Source organism: Hermetia illucens, chromosome 2 (genome assembly GCF_905115235.1).
Source record: "Hermetia illucens chromosome 2, iHerIll2.2.curated.20191125, whole genome shotgun sequence".
NCBI lineage: Eukaryota > Metazoa > Arthropoda > Insecta > Diptera > Stratiomyidae > Hermetia > Hermetia illucens.
Window position 1 is genome coordinate 180,425,233 of NC_051850.1, and position 27,174 is coordinate 180,452,406.

Genomic DNA, 27,174 nt, shown 5'->3' on the forward strand with positions numbered 1-27,174 from the left:
GCCTTTATCCTGTGCTCATGCAGAGCCGCTCGTCGTGATCGATTTCGCCTTTTGGCTCCATGACATGCCTGATCTGAATGCGATCTCCATGCTTTTAAATCCCCATCCAGCATATCAAGTCCCCGTTGTTTCGGCCGGCCCTTGGCCACTTACCATCGACTTCGAGGTTCAGACCAATCTTGCCAAGTGAATTCTCGTTGGTACGAATTACGTGACCATATCATCGAAGACGCCTCTCTCGAAATTTTCCCACGATCGATGCAAACCCATAACGATCGCGGATATCCTCATTTCAGATGTGATCAAAATGTGTCACGTCACTAGTCCAACGCAACATCTTCGTCTTCATTACCGCAAGATGCCGTTCATTGTCTTTTATAGTCGGCCAACACTCAGAACCATAGAGAGCGACAGGACGGACCTTGTAGTGACATAATATCGTGGAAAGGTTGGATCAAGAATTTTGACGGTTTTCTTATGAAAGCAGAAGGCGGTCGTTATATTCGCAATGGTTTCTGAAGTTTTTAAACTAATAAATGTATCTGTGACCAAAAAAAAAATGAAAACAGATCTCAAAATAATACAAACGAAAATGAAGGAAATCAACTGGCGAGAATGTCCTTGCAATTCATAAGCATATTTAAAGCTAATACACTAAACGATTTTCTGTCGCTATCATAACACCGTTTTTACAAATCCCTTAATTTCACGCTTATAATTAATCTTGTAAATTGTGGAGCTTAAATTTTGTTTAAAAGGCTCATTATATCCTTCCATTTATTTATTCAAATCCATCTTTTATTCCAGCTTTTTATCTTTTCTCTGTCCTTTATTTTCATTAGCAAAAATCTAATTTGATTTTCAGTCATTTCTGACTCATCCTTAAAATCTATTCTGTATATATATAATCTATTTTAAATGTGTATCTTACATTTGCATAACTATAAATTAAAGGAGATAATCACACGATTAAATTTTATAATTTCATTAAAATGAAAATTAGTAAAAGTTGGAAATACTTGCGGCTAAGCAAACACCTACACGTCGCTGGAGCACCTGTAAAAAGTATACAAAGTGAATGAGTCCTTTTTTGGATGAATACGAAAATCCTGGTGGAGTAAGAAAAGTTTTTTAAAGGATGACGTGAATCGAAAGGAAAAAGTTTTTCCGAGCTCTTGACTATCAAATATTTAGAGAAAGGATTTAGTTCGAACTTTTTAGAGAGATAGGTTGTAAGTGTTAGTCGTACATTGGGGGGAAGTGACAAATTGTAGGGTTTTGTAAAAGAGGGAAAAGCGGATTTAGCCACTGAAATATATTTTACTTTTATGGGTGAAGAATTAAATATGAAGCTTGCAATCATGTTGTATATGCATGCCCTATACATGTGCAGGCTTATCGCTTAAGCTGGTAGAATAGAGGTACAAATGTACATATACAATACCCTGTTCCCATGTTAGACTAGCTTATCTGATGAATGTTCTCCCCGGGAAACTATCTGCTGATAAGCGGACACTGCCCTTTTTGCTTGTTCTTATTAATTTTATGACCTAAGCTGCTAAATTGTCAACTTAATTACATATACATGTTCGCTATTCACCCTTTGGAGGGGTAGAGAGCATCAACCACAAATATATGCCATCCCACCCGATCCATTGAGATCCATTTCAACTCCTCCCAAGACTTTCCAAGACGCTCGCACTCCTCCTTTGCTGCCTTTACTCACTCGTTGACTATCTTGGCAGAGTGGGTTCCAATTTTTGGAATTGTCGTCCTTTCTTAATGTGTGACCTATCGGTTGCCACTTCCGCTACTAACGAACTCCTTTGTGCCAAATAGCATTAGGTCAACATACTCCGAAGGTCAACATACGAAGACGTGGAGTTTTTGAGTAACAGTGGAGGCAACTTTCCATGTGCTACTTCCGTATTGCAAAACAGAAAAACATTAGCCCAGAATAGTCTCAACTTGCCAGATTTTAGACAAGTCGGCGTAGGTGGATCTAGTGCTGCTAATGCATCGACCGAAATCCAGTTCGGTGCCATCGTCAGCAGAAACCATGCTTTCGAGATATACATATAGGAGGTGTTGCAATGACTCAGCAAACTAAGAACCTCGGTTTTGTTCGTATTATCTTCAGTCCAGCGCTTTTCCTCTGGGACTTTACCTCAATGAAGCGCGTGACATTTTGCGGCATCATATATCGCTCTGATAACAGCTAATAGTTTGCCCAGGATATTCCTTCAGCGTAGAGTATGCCAGATGCACTCCTTGATCACACTGCCGAAAGCCTTCCCGAAATTGATGAAGAGAGCATGTGGATCTAAACTCCGTGCATTATTCCAAAATGATCCTTAGCATGCTGATGTGGTCCTTGCAGGAGGATCCAGGGCGGAGACCAGCCGGCCATTTCCGGATGCAGGTGTACTCAGTGTATCTGCCATTCGATCAGAAAGATAGTTCTCCCATTGTTGAGTGACTGCTGAATCATACAAGTGGTCGATGTTGAACCTTGCGAAAAGTGGGCCACAATACGCCAAGACCGATGTTCCCTATCATATGTTCGAGCAACATATTGTTAGGGCCTACCTCGGCATTCAGATCACTCATCATCATTGGAATGTCACCCTTAGGAAGCCTCCCCAGAACTCCTTGTAATTGCTTGTAGAAAGCATCCTTCTCCACAATATCGGAAGTCTCCGCTGGTGCATAACATTTTACAATTGTGATGCTCCTCAACCTGGATCGAAATCTAGCAATCAGAAGTCTGTTAGAATCCGGGTCCCAGGTTAACAAAGCATGTTTTCTCCAACATGGCTTTTCAGAGTACAAAAGCACATTGCCGATAGTGTGCTACCAGGAAGTGGAGTACTTTCGAGAACCTCACCATCTCACTTTCCCTAGACTTCCCTAGACTTATGGGGTTCAAATTCTCGCTCGATACCCTCGATACGAAAACAATCATAGACCGTTTTTGTAACCAAAAGCCTTCGGCGTGAGGTTAATCCCTTTTCGGTAGGTTGAAATTCGCAGTTGGGTAACCCACAAATCTATACACTAACCTTCTCAGGATCCCGCTAGCCATCATTATTATCCAGCTTTCATTTGAGTATTCATTCCTATATCTGACATGCAGCTGTCAAGGAAGCGTTTGCACCCAAAGACAGCGCTTCCTGACATTCGAGGTAGATGAGACGTCGATTTAGGATGTGGCTTTGTTTTGTATTTTCAGCGCAACTTTACGTATCTTCCCCGATAGGTTTACGTGACATTTCCTTCGTTGTATTTCAGGTTCTGACGTGATTCCACGCAGTGGTTTAAGAGCCCGTGAAATTTGGTAAACGACACCTGAGGGATGGAAGTATCTAAAACGGTCACTTCATATTTCAGACCCTGGTTACGTGCAAGCAGGTTTCGTGTAGACACTTGGAATAGAACTTCAATATTGCGGGCGGACCTCAATGGTCAATTTCATTACTTTTTTAAGTTTTAGGCTAGCTCTGCTAACGTGGGTTACCAAACCGATGTGAAACATAACACGTAAACAACACCTACGTGTCGTCGTTGCCAGTTTTGGGTAATGTGTTCCTCCTGAAAAATTTCTGGGCGTCTACAGGAGGCTGGTCGCGTATATAACGACGAAATCTATGAGTGATACCAGTGATATTGTCTGATTGTTTACAGAATTTGGCTCACTAGGTTGGTGGGGGCCTAACCCGCATGGAGAAATATATCGGCGCAATATCAATGATTGAAAGAGAAAACGTGGTAGACCTGGTTCAAAATAGAGCGTCGCTCCAAGGCAGGGTGCCGGGAAGCTTAAAGGAATACCGAATTGGTAGATTTCGGCGAAAACTTGTATGCCTGGATTTTCTTACAAAGGTACGTCTCAATAGGACACTGATTCCTAAACAGGATACTGATTGATGATGAGAAGAGATAACTTATTCATTACTATTTTGGTCTTCTCACCAGTACGTTTATTCCATTTGTCGATGAAGCTCTTCATTTGTTACTGCCTCAAGTCAGAGAATCCCTATGATATGGGTCAATCGAAACTTGTAGCTTTCGATGAACAACGGCCGCAAATCTGCATATCACCATCATCAGCGCGCAACAACTGGTATCCGAGGCGAAATCTTCGTTTCACCTCTTCAGTTGTTGATCGTCATGGATGAGAAATCGACTGTTGACATCCTTCACAGGACCATCGAAAGATTTGCGACCACATGGGAGCTGATTTGTGATGCAGTATACATTCCTGAAATCATTGCGATCTGCGACATCTTCCGCTTCTCTCATTAGCGCAATAGTAAATACTCTCTTGCCACGGCGTACACTACGCTGGACTTTCCGGAATTTGGCGCGATGTCAGAGTCCAAGTGCGCCACGCCCACCATTGCACGCAGTGGCCAGTAGAGCCTTCAACCACTTCCACGATTCCGCAGTCAACCAGATCTTATGATTGCTTTTCGAGACGTCACCTGTATAGCACCCGAGAAAAGAGCACTTTCGATGGCGCCCAATGCGAATCAATATTCTCAGGCAGGTTACTCAGTATATTTGCCGCTTGATCAGCAGCTGTCGAGCGACTTCTGGGTCGCGCAAGCGGACGATGTTGAACTTAGAGGGCTGCAGCTTTTCAACCGTCGGTAAGGAAGTAATCAATCTCCTCGTGCGCTTGGTTCAGCCACGGGTCTAAATTGTCGATAAGCCGAGCAGTCCATCTGCCTCATTTGTCTCATTTGTCTTATTTTGCCAAGAGAGTTGCTACTCGGTAAGGGTGTGTTGACGTTCTTCACGGGCAACGATCTCTCTTAAGTTCTCGCCCTTGCGGCGGTAGATAGCTTTACGCTCCTTGACAAGGAGGGCAACGGGGATCACACCCCGCGATCGCCATCACGGCCGGTTCGGAGATAGTGCGATAAGCAGCCGCCACTCGCAAAGCTCCCCATCTCGACCTTGAGGAAGACGCTTACGATGCATCTCCTTGCCAAGGGTATCAGACAATACCTTTGCGCCATAGAGTGGAACGGACTGCGTTGCTCCCATGAGAAGACGTCTCCTAGAGATATAGAGCCCGGTCTGCTTTGATTTGCTCGAAGAAGCTCATTTTCGACGCGAGCATTAAACTCAGGAATATAACCGCTGGTTTTATTTTGGATATGGGACGCAGGGTCGTAATTTTCTTTCTGGTCAAGATGACTTCTTCTGTTTTTTCTAGCCCAAGGCTGAAACCATGGGCCCGTCTACCCGTCACATCGATGAGCTAAGTCTACTTTGCGTTTGTTCTATTGTGCGTCCGGGAACAAGTGCGGCAACGTTGCCTACATAACCGACCTAGCGTGACTCTTTTGGCAGGGCGCATCTTAGCAGACTATCGTAGGAAGCGTCCAAGTGGTTCGACTTTGGGATGGATCCCTGTGCTACTCCCGACGTGACCTCGGCATGAGAGAATTGCTTCTTCGAGTTGTGACTCTTTTTTGGCATGGAAAGTCTTAGCATACTTTTATAGGAGCGTCCAAAAGGTCTGGCCTTAGGATGGATCCCTGTGATACTCCAGATCCGACCTCGGCAGGATATCTGGGGAATAATGCCCGTGAAATGCGGTCCATTTTGTCGGTACTTAGTATGCAGTGCTTCCGCAGAGCCAGATTTTCCGGGTGACAAATTTATAGCCAAGTCCCCACGGGTCCTTTTTCACCTTGTTGACAAGGTTTTGCCAGCCGCGGGCTTGGCTTTTATTTATCGTCCTGCGGAGTCTCCTTTTTGCTGATCTATACTCTGCCTTCATGACGCATGCCCCTTCGTGGGTGTGTAAACGTTGTGCCAAACGGCGGAACTTATGACCCTTCCTCTGTAGGTCGGCAACTTTTGTCGTTCCCCAGTACATGGAAGGCTTGTCACGGCTAGGACCCTATTGGGGAATGGAAGCCGGGTTCTCGGCATTTTCAGGATCCGTTTCCCTTTAAAATCACCGCCTACCAGAATCCGCCCCTCCGTGTCCAAAAGCATCCTATAAAGCATCAGGCCGGCGAAAGTCCGGCATTGCCTCATTCGGCGTCAAGTAAACGCTAAAAATCGTTATCCCTAAATACCGAATCCAGACAAACCCATTCCTTCGACCTTGGGCAAGAACATGAAATCGAATATTGCCCCGAACCCAGATGACAGTGACATTATATCACATAAAGTAAAGATAATCACGTTCCTGGAGCTGGAGGGTCATAGTCAATAACATTCATTGTAAAACACTCCATTCTGGAATTTAATCTCGTCCCTGGAAAGCTACATCGCACCTTTCTGTTGATACTTCCTAGGATTACCATGATCAAGGCCATAAAGGATTTTATATCACTACATCTAATATACATATCCCTGTCCAGGTACGTCAAAACACATTTGCTCTGACTACATTTCGTTCTCATCCAAGAGCAATAAAAATTACCTGCAGCGTGTCCATACTCTTTCGGTGGATAGTCCGTATCAAAGATACTTTGGCCAATAGCTACAGCACCTTTCCTATCGCCTGGTCCACTTCCGCTCGAGGATGAGGCGGAAGCTGATGATGCTACTGATGCGGAACCTGTGTTGTGACTCTCAGACCGCATTGGGAACACTACCTCCGGTTGCACCACTCGAGGTGTATCGTTGCGTGATATCAGATCTGAAAGAAGGACCAACGTAAATTGAATTGGAACTGGTTGAATTGAAGCGAATCTAGGAAAAAAAATTGTACGTTTTCGAACGATATCCGAACGTTTTTCCACCGTTAACCTTTCGATCAGTTTTCACATTCACATCGGCATGGATTTTTCCTGGTTATTTTCATATACGAGGACGATGCATTTGTTTGTAATTTGCATGGTGGGCGGAACGCATGTGTCGTGTATAGAATTCAAGGATGAGGATTTGCTTTACACAGTTTCATATTTACATTTGATTGATTCGATTTTTTAGTAAAGTTGAATTGAGTTTTGATTAAATTGGCGAAGTGAAGCAATTTGTAGTAAAGCCATGGAGGATACCGGGGAAATCGACAATCGAACATTATGCCTTATCAATGCATAAATATTTCACATGCGTTCCTTTGTCCAGGGCATCTATAAAGTCTCCACTTTTGTATCTTGTAATGCTGAAGAGATATTTATGTTTTTACTCCAGATGCACCTCGAAGTCTACGAACATACATTTTTCGGAGGATTATACCGAGCAATGGATGCATTGAAAATATCTCCTTTTTGGAATTCTTTCCAAATCGACCCAGAATAGTATCTTCAATTGCTTGGTAAGTCCAGTACGGAAACTCACAAATTCTGCATCAATAGCAGAAAAATTTGCTGGTAACAGTTCGGTTTGTGTACATCAAGCTTTTCTGCAGAACTGACCAGTTGATCAAGGAAGTTGAGTAATTTCTGTGGAAATTGAAGCTTGTCAGTATGGGGCAGTTGTACAGGAAAAGTATCTGGAAAAGTTATGTAGATAGAAAGGGATATATCTGGGTTGATACTGGCAAGTATCTTTCCACTTTCAGACGGCCAGCATCGGCTCAAAGGGTGGTTTGACACAGATGTTCATTCAAAAGTCCTTTTAAAAGGATTATATTGTATTTGAAGTAGAATTTCGAAATGCATTTCTGTAGAATGATACATGGAATGACATTTTTGGATCTCCTGTAATCAGTTTGTTGGCAAAGGCTCCATGTAAAGGAAGTGAAGGTACAAGCTTCTTATGAAATTAAGCCTTTTGGGGCTGAAATACAATTTTCCTGGAGTGTTGCAGAAGTGCAGATGTAAAAATGGGATTTATAAGAGAAGTTTGTTTGTGACAAGACAGATTTTCTTGCCGATGAACAGCGTATTAATAAACGTAGGGCTATAAAAAGGCCACACAGGAGTACATTTTGTCCTGCTGAGGGATAGCGTGAAAATTCATAATATAATAATCACTTCGCCGTAGTTGGTTCCAAGCCCGGTTATCAAAGGAGTGGGGAAGCATGGCTTCAGTCTGAATAGCTATGCCACCGCGACGTCTCAGGGAGTAGGTGAGGAAACTACACAAACTTTGCAGTCATGCATATTCCTCACTGAAGAAGCTATCACCACACCTGGCAGTTAGGTAGAAATTTAAGGTCCGGTACAGATAAACGGCGGGAATCGTCTAACTTGGTTACGGGGTCAGGCTCCTGTAATGGACAGCACGGTATCGAAACCGCTAGCCGTGGAGCGGTTCGATGTCTAGGCGGCACGACGACGAGGAGCATTTGTCCGCCTGCTGCAGCAGTTTCGCCACAATCTGTGGCCACCATTTCATCAGATTCGCGTAGGCAGTGGATGAAGTGGACTGAGGAAATGAACCTCTTCATTATCCGCTCCTACTACGAAGTAACGGCGGGGGCGGGTACAACATCTTACCGCCGCTTTTTCTACCAGAGATTCATCGAGCGTTTCCCGCAATTCGCGCACGTGACTCTGCAGCGAGTCGCAGACCAGCACCGCTTTATAACTCGCAGCGACATAATCCGGACCATCAACAGATGGTCATCATCAGATCATCGCAGAAACCGGTCACCAAGAGTCGATGGGGGCAGAGATGGCGGCACAACACCACACCGCACTGCAGGCAACAGTTTCAGTACTCGCCGAAGCATTGTTCTCCACCGTCCAGTTGAGGTTTCCGCTGAGGACAAATTCCAAAGAGCGTGTCTAGAATTCTCGGAAATGGATTCTTTGCATAGACCACGTATTCCTAGGCTCTATGAATCTCCAGCAACTCTAAGAATTCTATCTCAAATCAATGATGAGATTGCATCCCGACTATGTGATGATATTTCGCCACTGCAACTACAATCACCTGTGCATTGTGGTGCAGTTACGGCTGTCAGATTGTACGGTCAGAAGATTCGCTACCGCGTTATTGCTTTGAGTGACCGAAGAGATTGACCGGCGAAAATTCATCTGGAACGTCGACGGGACTCACTAAGGTAGGACATTGCTAGGCTGAACCAAATAAGCAATGGCAATGCAAGCAGACGGATAAGAAATAAAGTGTAGAAGGTTTACAAAAACAATGTTATCCCCAGTGAAACCCCCTTAGTTGAAATTCTGGACACACTAGAGCACAAACTTTCTGTCATATGCAGTCGGTTATGACAGTATGGCGAAAGTCACTCCAGACATGTTCAGAATGCAACTTACGCAAGGAACCAGCGGAGTTTTTTCAGATCACTTAACGAATCCTAGCAGAGCGTCTAGACTGTACAGTTGTCGATGACGGCCCCAAGAACTGGAGGGGCCCTGGTCTGGATCGGGTGCAGAACTTCTGGTGCAAAAAGTTCGCCAGTATACATGATAGGTTGGCACACAGAATAAATCAGGTCATGAGTCGGCAGGAGAAATTTGCGCCCTTCCTCACTGTAGGGATTACCTATCCTTAAGAAGGACCCCGCGGACACAAGACCGAATTCATTATTAGTGGAAGGGTCAATGCGCACCTCGAGACTAACAAATCCGGTCCGAGGAGCAGAAGGGCTGCCGAGTGTGGTCAAGGGGTTGCAAAGAGCAACTCGACTCGCTAGTTGTAGGACAAACAACTAGAGTCCAAAGAAACCTCTTTAGTTGCTATATTGATTATGCCAAGGCTTTCGATAGTGTACCGCATACCTAGCTAATCGCTGTCCATGGAAGGGTATTATACCACCTTATCAGTGCGTACATCTGAGGGTGTTAATACCTCAGAGCTTGTCCATATACAGAGGGGTATCTTCCAGGGGAATTGGTTGAGTCCCTTTTGATTTTGCATGACACTGAGCTTCCTTTCATGGCAACTGAATGATGCTAGGGGGCACGGTTTGCAATAAAGTATGGCCTATGTGCTAAGTACGAACTGACACACTTAATGTACTTAGATGATACCAAGCTGTATGCTGGTACCGATGGCCACCTTAAAAGTCTGTTGCGAATAGTGAACATGTTCAACGGTGGTTTTCGGATGGACATAGCATTGGTGACCCCCTCATCCAAGCTACGACCGAGATAGATATCTAAAAATGCTAAGAAGTTCTGCGAGGAACACATGCTCGAGTAGGTGATCTGAAGGATGTTCTGCTTCCCGAACTCCTGCGACATGTAAAGTTGGTACTGGCATTGCATCTCTCGGGAAAGAATAAAATAAACGCATTGAATGCATTCGTTATCCTTTCATTGGCTTATGCATTCGGAATATTGCCGTGGACGAAAACCGATCTAGAAAACGTCCAGTGGCGGATACAGACAACTATTTCGAAATTCCGAATGCATCATCCAAACTCTGCCGTGGAGCGGATGAATCTGCTGCATGACATCGTAGGTAGGGGCGTGGTTGACGTGACGGCACGACATCATCGCTAAGCGGACTGGCTGCGCGCTTATTTTTACAGCAAAGAGCAGACGTGTCTTTTGGATGCGACTGTCTGTAGGGCAGGACTGACTCTACTTAACTTGAAGGATCGATCTGCCAATCCTCTGAGTGGGGGGAAGTCGGGCCAAGTGGGGATCGATGAATGGAAGTCGAAAGCAATGCACGGTAAACACTTAGATTGTATTTGGCAGCCATTAGTCGATTTGTATTTGTCGAACAGATGGCTGTGTGCTGGGGAGCTCTTTGCTGAGACGGAGAGATTCATGTGTGCCATTCATTGAGGATGACGTGGTCGTCACCCGAGCTTATAAGAAGCTCATAATGAAAATACGGGTGGACCAGTGCAGAATATGTGGTTCGGCGTATTGTACCCAAATCTCTCACGGCTTCCTTTGATATGCGGGGACTCCCACATAGTCAGGTTCAAGCCATGCAGAAGTACACCCCATTCCAAATCTTATTTGAAGCCTATGAAGAGTTAGATATAGTACTGTCTAATATTGGGAATGCAGCCGCCCACAGTTTGAGGTAGTTAGACTCAGTTGTCAACCTGATATTATATTACATCGTTACAGAGGAGACTTCAGAGTCGGAGAAAGATACCTTCGGCTGCACGTTAATGAAGGCAAGAGGAGTTACATGGAGGCAAAGTCAGCGGCAAAGATAGGAGAATTCAACTTGTCCGCTTTCGAGAGAAGAGTCCTCCGAAGAATTTTTGGCACCTTACATGGGGATACACAGTTCTGTAGCCTACATAATGACGGAACCGCCTGGTTGTTTGCCTTAGATGAAGTGATGAATCATGAGTAGGCAAAGCTATCAGGCAGCTTTTAGGGATATCGGGTAGATGAACTTCGGCGCAAAATGTAGATGTCTGGAGCTCTTTGCTAAGGCGATCCTAGACCGGATGCAGGTGATTGCGCAGTTGATTATGATGATGATTCTCCATTTTTATGCCCTGGGAATGTCCGTCGATTCCACCCACCTCTGATCTTTTGACCATTACCAATCCATTGTAGTTATTTCACTTCCTAAGTGAATATCTGTATTTCCATTATTGCGGGCATCCGGAAGATGGCTTGAATGTTCTGCTGTTCGTTGTCGGTGACTTGGAATTCTATGCTTGAACAATGTGCCGCTAGTGACTAAGTGTTCTCTGTGTTAGTATTATGGTCCCAAAAATCATGTTCTCTGGCAAATGTTTCCAACACTAGTTAAAAACATTCGAGTCACACTTCCCGATCTGAATGCTACCTATAGTAAATCTCTTCTGGTCTGCCTTTGGTTGCTTATCGTAAAATTACTCCTCTGTACCGAAAGTCCTCATTGCATAGTATTGTGGATGTGCCTCATTCCATAGGGAATTTGTCAGTCCGATGCCGATACTAGGACATAAAAAGAGAGAGTTTTGATTGCTTTCGTCACGCTTGGCTGAGTACAATACGCAAGGGAGGAAGGAATTCTTTCCAGCGGCATATCATCGGATTCGCCACTTCCCTTGGTTATAGGCTTGCTCTAAGTAAACGCGATCACCATCTCGTGTAGCCATAGCCATTTCGACCGGCCTTTTGGTCACTTCTCATCGACTTCGATGTTCAGTGCAATTCGGCAACTAAGGAGGGGGGACTACAGGCTGAATCCTGCCTGTCAGAACCTTCTCCTTCATCCTTACCGGGAAGAACGGAAGAACGGGAAGCTGGTGTCGTGGACTCTACTGGTTTAAGGCCAGTATGTGGAAATGGATCCAAGCGGCCCAGACATCGTGATCCTGGAAAGGTTTCAAGTCGACGGCACAAGAGAGCACTGCGAAGGAAGATGAAGCGCCTTGGGAATGAGGACATGGACGTAGCTGTAGCACTAGGCGCGGTAACGTCCAGAGAAATCGGACCCAAGGAAGCGGATAAACTGGAAACCCCGGGAAGATCCACACTGGACGCACCAGACTCTTCTGTCAGCGGTAATGCGCGCAAGAAGCGTAAGACTAACACATCTGCTGTGGCCAACGCTTTATTGTGCTCCGCACTGGGTCTTATATCCATGCGTCTCGCGGGAATTAGGACTGGTGTGCCAGGAAGTGATCAAATCAGCGAGAGAGATTGCAATGAAGCTAGTTCCTTCCACAGGAATACGGACACGAAGGCGGGAAGGAAGATGACATATGCGCAAGCTGCAGCCTCTGTTCTGACTGCTGCCGTGGGAGTTTCCTCCAAGGATGGCAAAATGTCAGAGGGACAATTTACCATCCTCCGGGAATGCCTGTGGAAAAAAATGCTGGAGCCTAGAACGAAGCCACGATTTAACAATCAAGGTTTTCGTGATGGACTTCTCCATTTGGAGTGCACTGACGAGGCTACCTTAAAGTGGCTCCGGCAGGCAATCCCGGCTTTGAGTTCTGGCGGTTTGCCCAAATTCACTGTTTTGAATACTAAGCTGCGCAGGACATATCATGTCGGATATTGGCTACCGAGCCCTCGAAGCATGGTGGAAGGCATCTTCGGCATGCTGGATGAACAGAACCTGGGCATGAACTTGCGACACTGGAGGGTAAAGTTCATGAATGCGAGGAAGGACAAATCTACAAACGTAGAGGGTTTCAAATTGGTATTCGAACTGCACGAAAAGAGTCGGGGAAGTCACCATATGGTGCTCCACTTTTTCCTAGATAGACTTAAATTCAATCATATCAGGAAACTGTAGAGCATCATCTCCATTTTCAGAGGGAACAACAATGATGACCTTCGACTCCTACAACATAGAGCTAATTGCAGCATCTTCGGTGCGCTTTCCCACAACGGAGCTGCGCGGAGGATAGTGCACACATTGGTCGAACCTCCTTATGGGGGTTCGCACTGGTGAAGGGACTACAGAGCGAATCCTACCTGCTAGTCACTTCTGCTAGACCTTCCAGGGAACATGCGGAAGAAAGGGAAGCCAGGGATGTGAACGGAACTGACTTGATGCCAGTTCGAGTGATCGAATCTATGCAACCCGGACACCGCAAACCAATTAAGGTGTTAAGTGGAAAACAGACGAATGCTCTGCGGGATGAGATGAGATCTTTCGTGGATGAGAACATGGGAACTGCGGTACTTCCAAGTGCAGCTTTTTTCAGAGAAATCAATCACGAGGGGATCGAGTCTCTGGCGGTACGATGTGGGGGAAACTCCGTCACACGCGGACTGCCGGATACGCTTCTAACTGTTTTCCATAACACAATAGACTAAGTTTATGTTGAAAATCATAAAGATTGGTCAAATCAATCTGCAGCATGCCGAAGCCCCCTCCTACCTGTTGGCAGCGAGAATGACAAAGCTACTGGATTTCCCGTATATCTTTCTGGTGCCAGAACCGTGGCCAGAACTGTGGCATTGGATCAATAAAGGGGGCTAGGATCTTCTACGACGAAAGATCCATAAGACCGTGAGCTTGCGTCCTGATGTCAAGACGGTTAGAGGCAAGCATGCTGAGACAGTTCTATTCCCAGGACTTAATTATGATCATCGTACAATATCCGATTAATGGCGAGAGGAAAAACATCATAATTGCCTCCGCTTATTTATCAAATGGCTTCAAACTGCGATGCGAATACTCAACATATTTGTTGGGGCAGTAGCAAATGCAATCCAAGAGGAGAGAAGCTATTTAATTTCACCACTTCAGCTGGTGTCATGATTGCAGACGTAGGGTGCACCCGTACGTTCGTGGGACCGAGAAGAAGCGAAGTAATTGACCTAACAACCTGTTCCTCAAAAGGTGCTAAACGAGGTCCCACTATCAGATCACCGATACATAGAACTCAATCTGACTATTACGGGAGAATAGTCTGAATACAAAGACGGAATCCTAGGAAAAGGGATTGGACAAAGTTGAATGAACTTCTAGACAATAAAGTACAGCTCCCTAAGCGACTAAGGACTCCGTTGCTGCTGGAAGATAAATTGGAAATTCTGAACTGAACACTTTCAGAGTGCTATAAAGAGGCTTTTCCTAATTCCCGAGGTCAAAGCGGTAGAACGGTTCCTTGGTGAAACCGGGAACTGCAAATCTCAGAAAATCCACCAGGCGTTTTCTGAGCCGCGCTTGCAAAATCAATAAGAATGAAACTTTGGAAACTCACAGCGTGAATATAAGAGGCTCGTTAGGTGTTCAAAACGAAACTCCTTTAGAGCGTAGAACTGGAAAGCAAAAGAGAGACTTCAAGACTATGCACAATCCTCAAAAGGGATGAGTCGGCCAAGTTGGGCTTACTTAGAAAACCCGACGGTACTTCCATGAGCTCCAGACTGGAATCAGTACAGATCCTCCTAGAAATACATCACCCGAGAGAACGGATGAGAGAAGTGGTAGAGGGAGAGTTGACGGTTCTTGCAACACCTTCAACACGAAAGTTATGCAAGGTGAATTGGAAAACTGGGATAGCAGTTGTTACCAATGAAAAGATGACAGCTGCCATACTGTCTTTTGAACATTTCAAAGCAGCCGGTATGGATGGCACCTATGCTAAAGGAGGGTATGGAGCACTTAGGACACTTAGGGAAATATTTTTCGAAGATGTCTTCCTCAGAGCTACGTGCCTTGCTCTTGGCAAAAGGTTAAGGTAGTCTTCATACCAAAACCTGGGAAAATGACTATTCTAATCCAAAGAACTTCAGATAGACCAGCTTGACTTCTTTCTTGCTGAAAGGTTTGGAGAAACTAGTGGAGCGTCACATCCGTGGAAACCCACCTAGATCGCATCCACTAAATGAAAACAAACATGCTTACCAGCTTGGGAAGTTCTGTGAGTCTGCTCTTCATTTTTTGGTTATAAAGATAGAGGATGCAACTCGGAAGGGTGAATACGCGATGGGCTGTTCGTGGACATTGAAGGGGCATTTGATTGTGCTCCTTTTAAAAACTTTATGATGCCGCCAGAGTGCCTGATGTTGATGATGCTTTAACTAAGTGGATGCATGCTATGCTAATGCAGAGATTGCTGTGTGCTGAGGAAATCAACGGATGTTGGTGGCACAGATCATTGGAAGAGTTACTCGGAGTACTGAATCCAGTTCTTACAATGCCTTTCCATTCTCGCGTCCCCATACATCTGTTTAGTAGAAGGTATGAAGTTACCCTGGAGCATAGAGAGAACTGGGAAGCCCCAGAGGAATCTGTAGCGAGATATACGGAAATCTTTTACAACAATGGCTCAAAAACAAAACAGGGTTCTGGAGCCGGAGTCTACCTCTCGAATAAAAAGGAGAAGTGGGCAATATGCTGCGGTTTTTCAAGCCGAAGTTTATGTGATCCTAAGGGCGCCAAACTAGGTGATTGATGAGCGGTTGAAGGGCAGATGCATCGCAATCTGCAGTGATAACCATTCTGCATTGAGGGCGTTGAGTAGTCTTTTGATCAGCAGAAACTGTTTGAATTCTATCCCTGGATTTAATACGCTGGAACTGCTATGTCTATCTGGCGACTGTGGCGTACAGGGAAATGAAATCTCGGATGCTTTTGCCAAAGAGGGGTCAATCTTCCCTATGCGGGGACCGGAACCAGCAATTGGAGTACCAGTAGCAATGGCTAAGGCTGTCTTCAAAAACTGGGAACAAGCTTCCCACAATAACAGATGGCAGAGCCTAAATGCTGCTAGACACACCAAACTTTTCCTGCCAGAACCGAACATGCATGCCGCAAAGTTTATCCTGTCGAAAAGCAGGAGGAATTGCAGGAGTATTGTAGGCATTCTGACAGGCCATACTTCGCTAGCTGGACATATGTTCAGAATAGGAATTATTCAAGATAATATGTGTCCCTTCTGAATTCCAGTCACTCAGATTCCGCACCGAGGTCCAGCAATTAGGTATCTCTATGAGCTCTCTGGCATCTTGGCGTACCAGATCGCTCCATCTGGGGCAGGATCTGCTACGTTTTCTTTTTCTACCAGAGACAGTTCCTGGGCTTTATTATCCTCATCATTATGGAAATTGAAATTCATTAGTTTTCGGAGGTAGCGCAAACATTTCGATAAAAATAGTCCTTGATTCGAAGTCTCAAAGGAAATATCGAAATTGAAATGCAAACCTAGAAAGGATTCTTCTATCTTCCTACACGTAAGTAAGTATCTATGTAAAACCTTCACGTGGACTTTAAACTGTTCATGTCCCTGTGATACTATTTACCAGGCTCAACGGAACAAAATTCTTGTTATTTTTCTTCTCCTCCCGAAATAAATGTTTTTCACTCATCTTATTCACAGGAAAACATGATCTCGATAAGAATCTCGTTTCCACGAAACCTTCAACTTTCTTCTTGGATGGAAATGTGAAAGCCACGGTGAGTTATGAGTGAAAACATTTATATCCTTCACAAATGTTCACATATGTATACACCGAAATGTATGTTAGTTGACTGATGACAATGTGGGTTCGGGGAGCCTGCATTGAACCGTATCATTCTTCCGTACATTTGGTTCCTTTCGTTTTGTAGCCCTCCGGGCTTTAAACACTTCTTTATATTCCCAAGAAAGTTTAGGCATCATGTACCATCACGACTATTACCACTGGAAGGACTGGAGGGAAAGTGAAAAAGAAGAAAAACAGAATCAAGACACAAAAGAAAAGTTCAATCTTCCGTGAAAACGCGTGACAGAATGACATACCAGCTACTTTGGGACCGGCTTATCGAAATTAATCTACCCCTTCGGGGATTCACCTTCGCATTTAGAGAGGTTTATTGTTGGAATGTTGATTGTATCGTGTTGGTGTGTTTGCCAATGGGTATTTACACGGTGGGGGAGGCGTGAAGCGAACTTAGACGACCCGGTCGCCTGCAGGTACATTATGGCTTCTTGATTTCCTCACATACGGTCGTCGCGTCGTCCTTTATCCTCTCTGGCATGCCGTCGTCCGCCGAGCAAATATAAACATTTGGGTGCTCCCCCTGGAATTGGTAGGCTTGGGAGTTGTCGCCGTGGCTGAAGCTATAGCGGATCCACAATGGCGAAGGTATGCGGTTTTTTCGGTTACCCACATTTCACCCTATTTCATTTATTTAAGGAATTCATGGACTTTTTCTTCCTTTATGCTGTGTGGTCAAGCTTTTGACATTGTATTTTATACCGGCCTTTATGCCAGGAGAATATGAGATATTTCAAGATTAAATCATCATGCGTGGAATGGGTGAGGGACTGTTGTTGACTTAAAACCTCTTGGGATTTTTCCGGGTGATAACATGTGGAAAAGAAAGCGGTTTGTCGTTAAGTGTCTGGACAGGGTAGATAGTGGGGGTTGGTATTGTTTGATTCATAGTTTCGAATTGAAAATTTAGTGTTTATCGGGCAAGAATCATGGCTTTTTGTTAAGGTTTTGTGTGAAACAAAACCTTATTAGAATGGTGACGGTGTCTGTCTGTCCGTCTGTCCGTCTGTCTGTCTGTCTGTCTGTCTGTCTGTCTGTCTGTCTGTCTGTCTGTCTGTCACACCCGATTTATTCGGAAACGGCTAGACCGATTGTCACGAAAATTGGTGAGAGTATGTAATCTGGTGATCCCTTTACATGCAGTAAGTGGCGCCATCTTGCGTTAAGTTTAAGGGGGGGCTCTCCGTACATGTGAATGGAGGGTGCAAATTTTTTTTTCACAGAATGTAGCCAAGTAGGGTATCAAATGAAAGGTCTCAATTAGTACTTTTCGAATCTGGTTCAATATTTGATATTAGATGAAACATAGGGGAGTTAGGGTTGAAAATATGACCCACAAAAAGTGTAACAGGTCTCGTTCTCAGAACCTATCCAACCGAAAAATCTGGAAAAAATCACAGTGGTGCATCTCTACGAAATCTAGGCCTCAAAATATATCCGGTTCCGATATCTGCACAAATAAAGTTAATAATAGTATATTTCCACATTTTAGAAATTTACCTGGCACCCCCCCTTATGTTCATCCCAGAAATACAAAATTTGGCATGAGTGTAACGAAGAATATAATGCACAGTTTGGTCAAGTTTGAAGAAAATCCAACTATTATTAACAAAGTTATTGGGGGTGAAACTTTACAATTTTTTGTGAATTTCGTGCACTCTACAACCCGCATGACGTCATCATCACATATCAATTCGTCAATACCACAACGAAATGAATTTTTATGAATTGGGTCGCAGGCAATTATTTTGTTTTAGTTTTTTAGTTATTTGTCAACCAGACATGTGTATATGTAGGTATATAATATATGCGTGCTAATGAACTTTGCGGCTAGTGCCTAATTCAGATAGATATAAGACGTAAATCGGAAATATGGGTACGATAAATTTAGATATGTGCATATATGTGTACAGCAGGTAATAGGCAGTTTGTTTGTTTAGGGTGAGCATGATATCTATGGCTCTAATGTGTACGTATGTCTCGTAGTTTGGAAAAATATGAAGGATTATGTTGGATTTGTAGCTATATACGGACAGAGAAATGTGCGTCTCTTACATAACACAAAACCTTTATACCCGAAGCGCGAGCTTCCGGTATTCCGACTTGTTGAATATTAAATTGCCTTAAGTTTCAGTGAGTACTGAAGAATTCTAACGTAATGACTATGCCTGATAAAAAGAAATTTAAATGAAATATAACACTTCATCCCTGACGAGAGAGGGGGAAAGGCGGTGATTGCCTTCTGGCTCCCTGAGTGTATAATTTTTCTCTACGGCCCTGGTGTTTTGCTATGAGTTTGTCTGATTAGGAGGCTTCATAATTGGAGCATCTATGTATATTGATAATCACTCTTAAAAGGGCTTTGGTTGGTGATTCGCAGTCAGGGTCATAGGAAATAGCTCCGGATGCATGGTGAAAAATATGCTGGTCCCTCCTTAAATTACATCAAAGTTCCTATTCCCAGGTCCCCTGACAGAATTCCGTGTCGGAGCAACCGTTCACTTTCTTCCTCTCTCTTGACGGTCTGTCAATAACTTAAGGTGTTCATCATTGGGCAAGAGGTGCTTGGAAGAGAGAGAGAGGAGTAAAGACATGCCTTATTTGAGTGTTATTTCTTTGAAATCTTTTCTAATGAGAAGTCGCAAATCTATATTTCAAACTCTATTTTTTAGCAAACAAAACCTCTCCCACAAAGCAGATCAAGCCGTTTCGGCAAGTACTTGTATACTACGAGTAGGTCATACGGAGAAAATCAGGATCCGCAGTGACAGTCATCACCCCCTTCAAATTGAACGATAAATCCGATTTTGTTAGTCCTTTTACTCTTTCTGGTGTCCGGATAGCTGTGTGGTTAGAGCATAAGGCTGCCGTACGGAAGGTCGCGTTTCAAATCTCACTGGTGGCAGTGTAATTTGTATCGTAATTTGACGACGGATACCAGTCAACTCAGCTGTGAATGAGTACCTGCTGACCACTTTGCCTCTTACATGGTACTGTAATCCTGTAGTATACCATTTCGGTCTTGAATGAAGTGCTCTAACAAACTTGAAGGACCTGATCCAGTTGGATTGTTGCGCCAACGATTATTATTATATTACTCTTTGCCTCGAGGGAGGTGTATTGGTAGGTGCGCGTCTGGGCACCGATTTATATTTTGACATTGGCCTTTCTGGATAATTTTGTTTCATCACCTGCTACATACATCCTGAAAGCACCCCAGCATTTTTATTTCAAAAAAGGGAGTAGACAACTTTCGCGTGCAAAGTGTTTCTTTGCTGAAGCAGGCCTATAAAGGAAAGGAGAAAAAGAGGCTACTCCCTCCAATGCCGGAGTTTTTTCCGAAGTATTGCATACGAGGAGGAACCCAAAAAAAACGGGAATTTCGTCATCACTTCTTTATTTCTCAATATTTTTACACCTTCAAAGTATTCGACTTTGGCTACAACGCATTTCTCCAACCGATTCTTCCATTGTTAAAAGCATTTTTTACATTCATTAATCGGAATGTCCTTTAAGCCTTCCAGCGATTTTTGTTTCACCTCCTCCAGGGTGGAAAAACGCTTTTCTTTCATATTGCTTTTGAGTCTGAGGAACAAAAAGAAGTAACAGGGGGCTAGATCGGGTGAGGACAATTGGTGTCATACTGTTTTCGGTCAAAAATTGCTTCACGGAAAGGGCGGTGTGGGCCGGCGCGTTGTCATGATGGAAGAACCAGTTGCCAGTGCGCCAAAAATCTGCCCTTTTCTTCCGGATACTCTTCATCAATCTTTTCAAAACCTCCTAGTAAAACTTCTCGTTGACAGTTTGTCTCGGGGGAATGAACTCCGCGTGCACAACACCTCTGCAATCGAAGAAGCAAATGAGTATTGTCTTGATTTTTGACGAGCGAGCTTTTTTGGGATGAGAGCCAGCTGTCTTCCACTCGCTTGATTGCTGCTTTATTTCGGGGTCGTATCCATAGCACCATGATTCATCACCAGTAATCACCTTGGGAAAAAAATCAGGGTCCTCTTTGAGCTGATTTTGAAGCTCAACGCATGCCCGAAGTCGACGCTCCCTTTGCTCGTCTGTGAGAAGGCGTGGGACGAATCTGGCTGCAACCCTTCTTATTTGCAAGAAAAAATCTCACAAGCGAACCGATGCACTCACAGCGACACAACTTCGCACACTGACGCAGGTGGCGTAACACTAACGGACATGTGGTCCCCCACTCTCCCTTCCCACCACAGCGTAATTCCCGGAACTTTTGGGTCCCCCCGTAGAGAGTTCATTGTAGTAAAGGAATAATGGGTAAGCCAGCAAAATTTTCATCACCGGCCGAAATTGCCTCTCTACGTGGGATGGAGGATGCATAGCATTTTTAGTTCAAATCTTTCGCATCCGCGACTCCTCGCGTGTCGAAGTAATAGTTTTCAAAAAATGTCTACGGACCAGAAAGATACGGCACATCAGCACACCAGCAGGCAACAAACTGGCTGTGCGTATTCCCCCATTCTGGCGACGGAACCCGAAATTATGATTCGTCCACTTGGAGGCACAACTTCAAATGTGGGGAATTACTTCAGACTCAACTCGGTTTAACTGCGCAGTGGTGGGCTTAGACGAGGAGACCATCCTCCTCGTCTCCCACACAGTCAAAGATGCCTCGTATATTAAACTCAAAAATGCTAAAATCATTTTGGCTGCGGAAGGCACCTAGGCCGTCCTCGCGCTTAGTGCTTTGGCTCTTTAGTGGCTTTGGCTGCCGCCGCTGACAAAGTGCACGAGGTGCACGCGCGTCATACTTTATCTGTCAAAGAGCAGCTCATCGAGGAATTGACTTCATTAAAACACGAAATGGCCGCTCTTGTTGCAAGCATGGTCGAAATGAGAGCGACGTGGAACGCTAAGCGTTCTAGCGGTAGGTCAGGAGCTCACTCACAGTCCACCACCCGAAAAGGCCGTTCGGGAAGCCGGTCGTCTGGACAGCCTACGGACCCAGGTGCTGGTACTATCGTAGATTCGAAGATAAAGCTACAAGATGTTCACTACCGTGTAATTTCGCGACCTCTATAAAAGACTAGGTCCACGGGGGGTCCTGGCAACGGCCACCCAGAACGCAGCGCCACGTCGCCTCACGATCCAAGACCCTCTCAGCAGTTGCAGCTACCTTGTGGATACCGGCGCGGAGGTTTCGATTCTTTCCGTGCCCCGGCACCACCGATTAATACCACAAAATTTGAAACTCGCAGCAGCGAACTCCTTACAAATAAATACCTACCGGTACAGGCAAGTGGACGTAAGTCTTGGCCTGCATAGAATGTTTTCGTGGCGGTTCATCCTAGTGGATCTCGGCTTCCCCATTTTAGGCGCAGACTTCTTGTGCCACTATGGGTTGCTAGTGGACCGGCAGAACAGGTCACTTAGAGACCCCACAACCTTTAGTCGCTTCTTCCTCAGAGTCTGAGCATTTGGCCTATCTCGAGTGCATTTTCGAACGCCTCCTTGAGACCGGACTAGTCCTGAAATTGGACAAATGCAAGTTTCTCCAGAATCAGATGAGATTCCTCGCCTATTCCATTACCTCTGATGGAATCCAAACCGACCCAGACAAGACGCAAGCAAAATCAAGCTTCCCGCGTCCTAAGACAAGGAAAGAGCTGCGGAGGTTCTTGGGTATGCTAAATTTCTATTGTCGTTTCCTGCCCAAGGCCGCCCACCACCAGTCTGTTTTGAACGCATACTTGTCTGGCCCAAAAACCAAGGACACACGAGTGATTGTGTGGTCGCGACTAATTCACGCGGACAGCGTACGAAAGCGCAGCTACCGCACAACAGATGCTACCACTAGGGCTTTCCACAGCGAGTGGCCACTGAACTCGCTAGACCGCGTGGTCATGCCAGGAAACCGAGTGGTAAAGAATGTACCGCTTATCTGACAATGGGCCGAGTCGATTGGAGAAGAAGCGGGACTTTGTGAAAATTTGTGAAGTTTATGGGCTCGATCGACTTCGTTCTGGTGTAGTGGATGCTGAAGATACACCCTGTATTGGTAGAGCAATCGTCGTAGAAACCGACAAAATTGTCGAAATTATCCAAGCAAACCGGCATGTGCGCATTCGCTCGATTGGTCAGGAACTGGGTATAGACCATACAACCGTTTGGAACCATTTGCAGAAGATTGGATTCTAAAAAAGCTAGATGTTTGGGAACCACACCAGTTGACGCAAAAAAATATCTTTGACCGAATCAATGCCTGCGATGTACTGCTGAAACGGAATGTATTCGACCCATTTTTGAAGCGGATGGTGACTGGTGATGAAAAGTGGATCACGTATGACAACCTCAAGCGGAAAAGATCGTGGCCAAAGCGCGGCGAGCCGGCCCAAATCATCGCCAAGCCTGGATTGACGGCCAGGAAGGTTTTGCTGGTGGGATTGGAAGGGAATCATCCACTATGAGCTGTTCAACTATGACGAGACCCTCAATTCGGCCCTCTACTGTGAGCAACTCGACCGTTTGAAGCAGGCGATTGACCAGAAGCGAGCAGAATTGATCGATATGAATGGTGTTGTGTTCCACCAGGACAACCCTCGGCCTCACACATCTTTGATGACTCGGCAGAAGCTACGGGAGCTCGGATGGGATGTCCTATCGCATCCACCGTATAGTCTGGACCTGGCACCAAGTGATCACCATCTCTTCGAGTCCATGCAAAACGCTGTTGTTGCCTCAAAAGAGGCTTGTGTTTTTTGCAAATAGGGGGAGGGGGGGCTTATAAGAGGGGGATAATGGAGTTGCCTTCCCTGCCTTCCGGATAATTCTAAGTATGTTAAACAAAGCGTTAAAATTCGATCACAAATACGACATTACTTTTTCCCCAACCCAATAAAAAGAAAATAAAATGCGGAAAACTTTTCTCACTCAAAATTGTACACTACCTACACACAGACTTACTTTCTTTCACATCTGATGTTGCATGCGTTATTTGTTTTGATGGGGATGATGGTAGTGGAATCTCTGCAAGAAAAAGGAGAAAAGTTACAAAAGTATCTATGAAACGTAAAATTAATTAAAGTGAAATTTATATTTTTAATCCATTTAAATATTCCTGGTAATATTTTTTTAAGTATTAAGTATTTTTGATCTCCTCGAATTTCACAGTCGAGGGTTGTTATTATTTTCAGGAAAAATCCTTTAATTAAATATTCAGTTTAGTTTCCACAAATTATTCATTTTCATGCGGTAGTAACTGATAACAGATTCAACAGTAAATGTTTTCAATGGAATTTCGAGCCTACATGCGAGTATATCCATTAGTGAGTGGGCGAAAGATTTTCTTAACCAGGGTAGGTTTCCCTAGGCGAAATAGGGTTTTATTTGAGTAAATTAACCCTTTCGTGGGTGGAATCAGGCAAAGTTTATACTTGCATGCACTGAGCGAATTATTTAATTTTTATCAAATCCTTATTTATCATTTTTGTAAAAGTTAGAATTTGGTCAGGGCCAGGAAAGTCTTAAGGGCTTAGGGACACTTTTATTCCATTCATAAAGGAGAACTTTTACGTAGTTTGTCTAATTTTCAAGAATCTCCTCGAAAGCAAATTGCAATTAGGAGGACGACATTGTGAACCATTGTGCGTTTGTTCGCGAACCGTCACTGTCAATAAGCTGAATGAGAAGCAAGCCCCTTTTGGTACCTCCCCGTACCAAGGTTATTCACTTGTTTGGAAAACAATATCACTTCCTGCCACCCATTTAGAAGCTTGCGAAGGGGTCATTGTTCTATAAGCAATGCAGATATTGTAAGGATATATATATATTTTCTAACGTCAACAGGTTGGAAAATGCCAGAATCAAGCAACAAATTCAAGCAGGAGTCACATGCTATGGATACTCCTGAAAGCCCCCTTTGAGTCTCTTTTCCCTTAATATTGTTGTTCAAATTAATTATGAAATACAAATAAACTGGTTCATCTACTTGATGATATTTAATTAAAATTCCCTTTGCTACTTTCATTAAAGTTTTTCACAAACACCTCCCGCTGCACGGAAAATATCTTTCACGTGAAAAGCTTTTGGGCTGAACTGAAAATTGTCTGAACAGGGTCATGAGTCTCTGAAACCGTAGGTCACTAGTGCAGTGTAAGCTAATTTCGCCTGCAGGTTGCCTGGAAATTATCGAAATCCATTCACCCGGCCCTTTGGTCCTTTTTTCACTCATTTGCTGTCGCCTCGTCCTTCACTCATGCTCTTTGGCGAGTCACTTTTGAACCGCATTCTGTGCTTCCTATTTTCCATGTTGGGCAATTGAACTTTGTCGTCGTTTTTTCGGGACTTTGCAGTAGGGAAACATTTTGAATGGCAATAGCTTGAGTAGAAGTAGATTCGCAGTACATGGCCACATGTGTACAGATTGTCACTGATTACAAGCAAAAAGGAAGAAGGAAACATGTCAAGCTTTTACAGCAAAAATAGAATTGCGCAAAGTTTTTTGTTTATTGTAGGAGTTTGACCCGCAAATTTGGTGGCTGCATGAGAAACTGGCTTTTCTAGGAGTAAAGGATCAATAAGTTTCTTTTATGATGAGATAGTCCGACTTTAGATATATTGTAAAATAAGAGATGGTTTCCTTGGTTTCCTTTCTGATCAATATTATACGGTTAATTTCTGGCAGGAGCAGGATTTCAGCTTATTTTTTCTATCATACTTCGAAGCTCTTAAGAATTTTTCGTATTTTTCTTTGCCCGAAATCCATCGAATAAGGTAGAGATGTTCAAATTCGTTATGAATGGTTCTAAGCCAGGTCCTGGTGAAGACCTGTGCGACTTTACACTTTACAAAGTGGAGAACGTGGGGAGAACAGCTGAAGCTATCGGCCAAACTCACGTAGCCGTAATGCCAAAAAAACAATATAGGAGGAAGATAAGATTCCAAAGGATACGAAGGGTCAGAAGAAAGTAGACCCTCCAACTCTCCCATTTGAGAAATAATATTAGCCGCAGTACACTGTCCAAAAAATCCACCAAGGGCAAATTCTTAAGCCGCGTTCATTAGTCGACATGAGGGTTAGTAGGTCGGAGATCAGTACTGTCAGTAAGGATATAGAGGAGACCGCTAAGAAGGAGGAGGTGCGTTAAGCTTTGAAAAAAGTAAGTCACTTGATCGGACTACATGAGGGAAGGACTATGGAGCTGACTCGAATTGATTACTGTGCAAAGGATGTGGATCTTCGGCATATTGCAGGCGACAGCAGGTGCTCAGAACACTGGACAACCCTGAGCACAAATCACAAACGAGGAATCCCAGGTGGATTGTCCGGATCGATAGCGATGAGAACACGTTTTCCGCAACACTCAAATGATACGCCCAGAGAAAAAGTTACCTATCTCAACCGATGGAAAACGGAAGCGTGTAATGCTACTATGTTCAGAAAGTGACTGCTCTATAGTAGGAAACTCAATTACTGGTGGTACAATGAGACACAGACTGGACCAGGTGAAAGAAAATCTGGGCGACTTTTCACTCTCTGAACCATTGGAGAAGTATTAGTAGGTCTATTAAAAGTTTACCCAAACTATCACAGACATTGGCATCGTAGGGAATGCCCACTTCTTCCACTTTCATGGAGACTTTAATTAATACAGGTTGAACGTTCTGAGGTTAGCAAGATAAGATAATGGGACTCTCGGCAGCACTATTCTCTCATTTGTGGCACTGTATTCTGGCAAACCTACGGGACGTAAGCGTGAGTTCGGTGTCGTATTACCGCTTACCATATCTTTTTGCAAAAGGAAGAGCTCTGGCTCCTGAGGCTCAACACAGTTGACTTTCGGGACCGGACTATCAGCAGTATAAGAAATATCTTCCTGAATGACCGGGAAACAGTTTAGAGGGATCACCAAAAAATATTAATAAGAATTGGACCGTTACTAAAAGTTCCCCCTTCCTCTTGTGCACGTTAAGTTGTTGGTCATATCCCTATAAGACCGGCCTTATTGCCTTGGAGCGGATCGATGAGCGTAAAAAAAACTGAACGAACGTGACCCGCTAGTCAAGGAGCAGAAGCTGCCGGAAATAATAATAAATGATGACGAGCAGCTTAAGAGATGGAGATGGAAAAACATTTCACCGCATTTTTTTTGAGGATGTTGCGAGCTCCGAGTCCGCATCCATCTCTTGTCGTCCAGGGATTCCTCTTTTTTGGGTTAAACATCCAAGTTTAGTTGATAGCAGTTAGATAGTTGACTGACGTCAGTAAATTTTTATGATAAATTTCGGTGTTTTACTCAAAAAAGACAAGTCCGTGGACCACAAGAGAGGAAGTAATTTGCTTCCCGAGCGGTCCGGTCCGTCATCAAGTGGATGCGGACTTAGGACGCCCAGCATCCTTATCAAA

General features: G+C 44.3%; 1 protein-coding gene across 1 annotated transcript in view; it reads right to left on the reverse strand.

Annotated features, from left to right (window-relative positions):
• Positions 1-358: 358 nt before the first annotated feature.
• The window catches only part of LOC119648962 (lachesin), a 220,066-nt gene continuing 193,250 nt past the window's right edge, over positions 359-27,174 (reverse strand). Inside the window, exons 10-12 of the mRNA XM_038050882.1 lie at positions 23,733-23,795; positions 6,449-6,667; positions 359-1,056 (exon numbers count right to left, since the gene is read on the reverse strand). Of these exons, the coding sequence (XP_037906810.1) occupies positions 977-1,056; positions 6,449-6,667; positions 23,733-23,795 (362 nt within the window). The 3' untranslated portion in view covers positions 359-976. The remainder of the gene's footprint in view (positions 1,057-6,448; positions 6,668-23,732; positions 23,796-27,174) is intronic.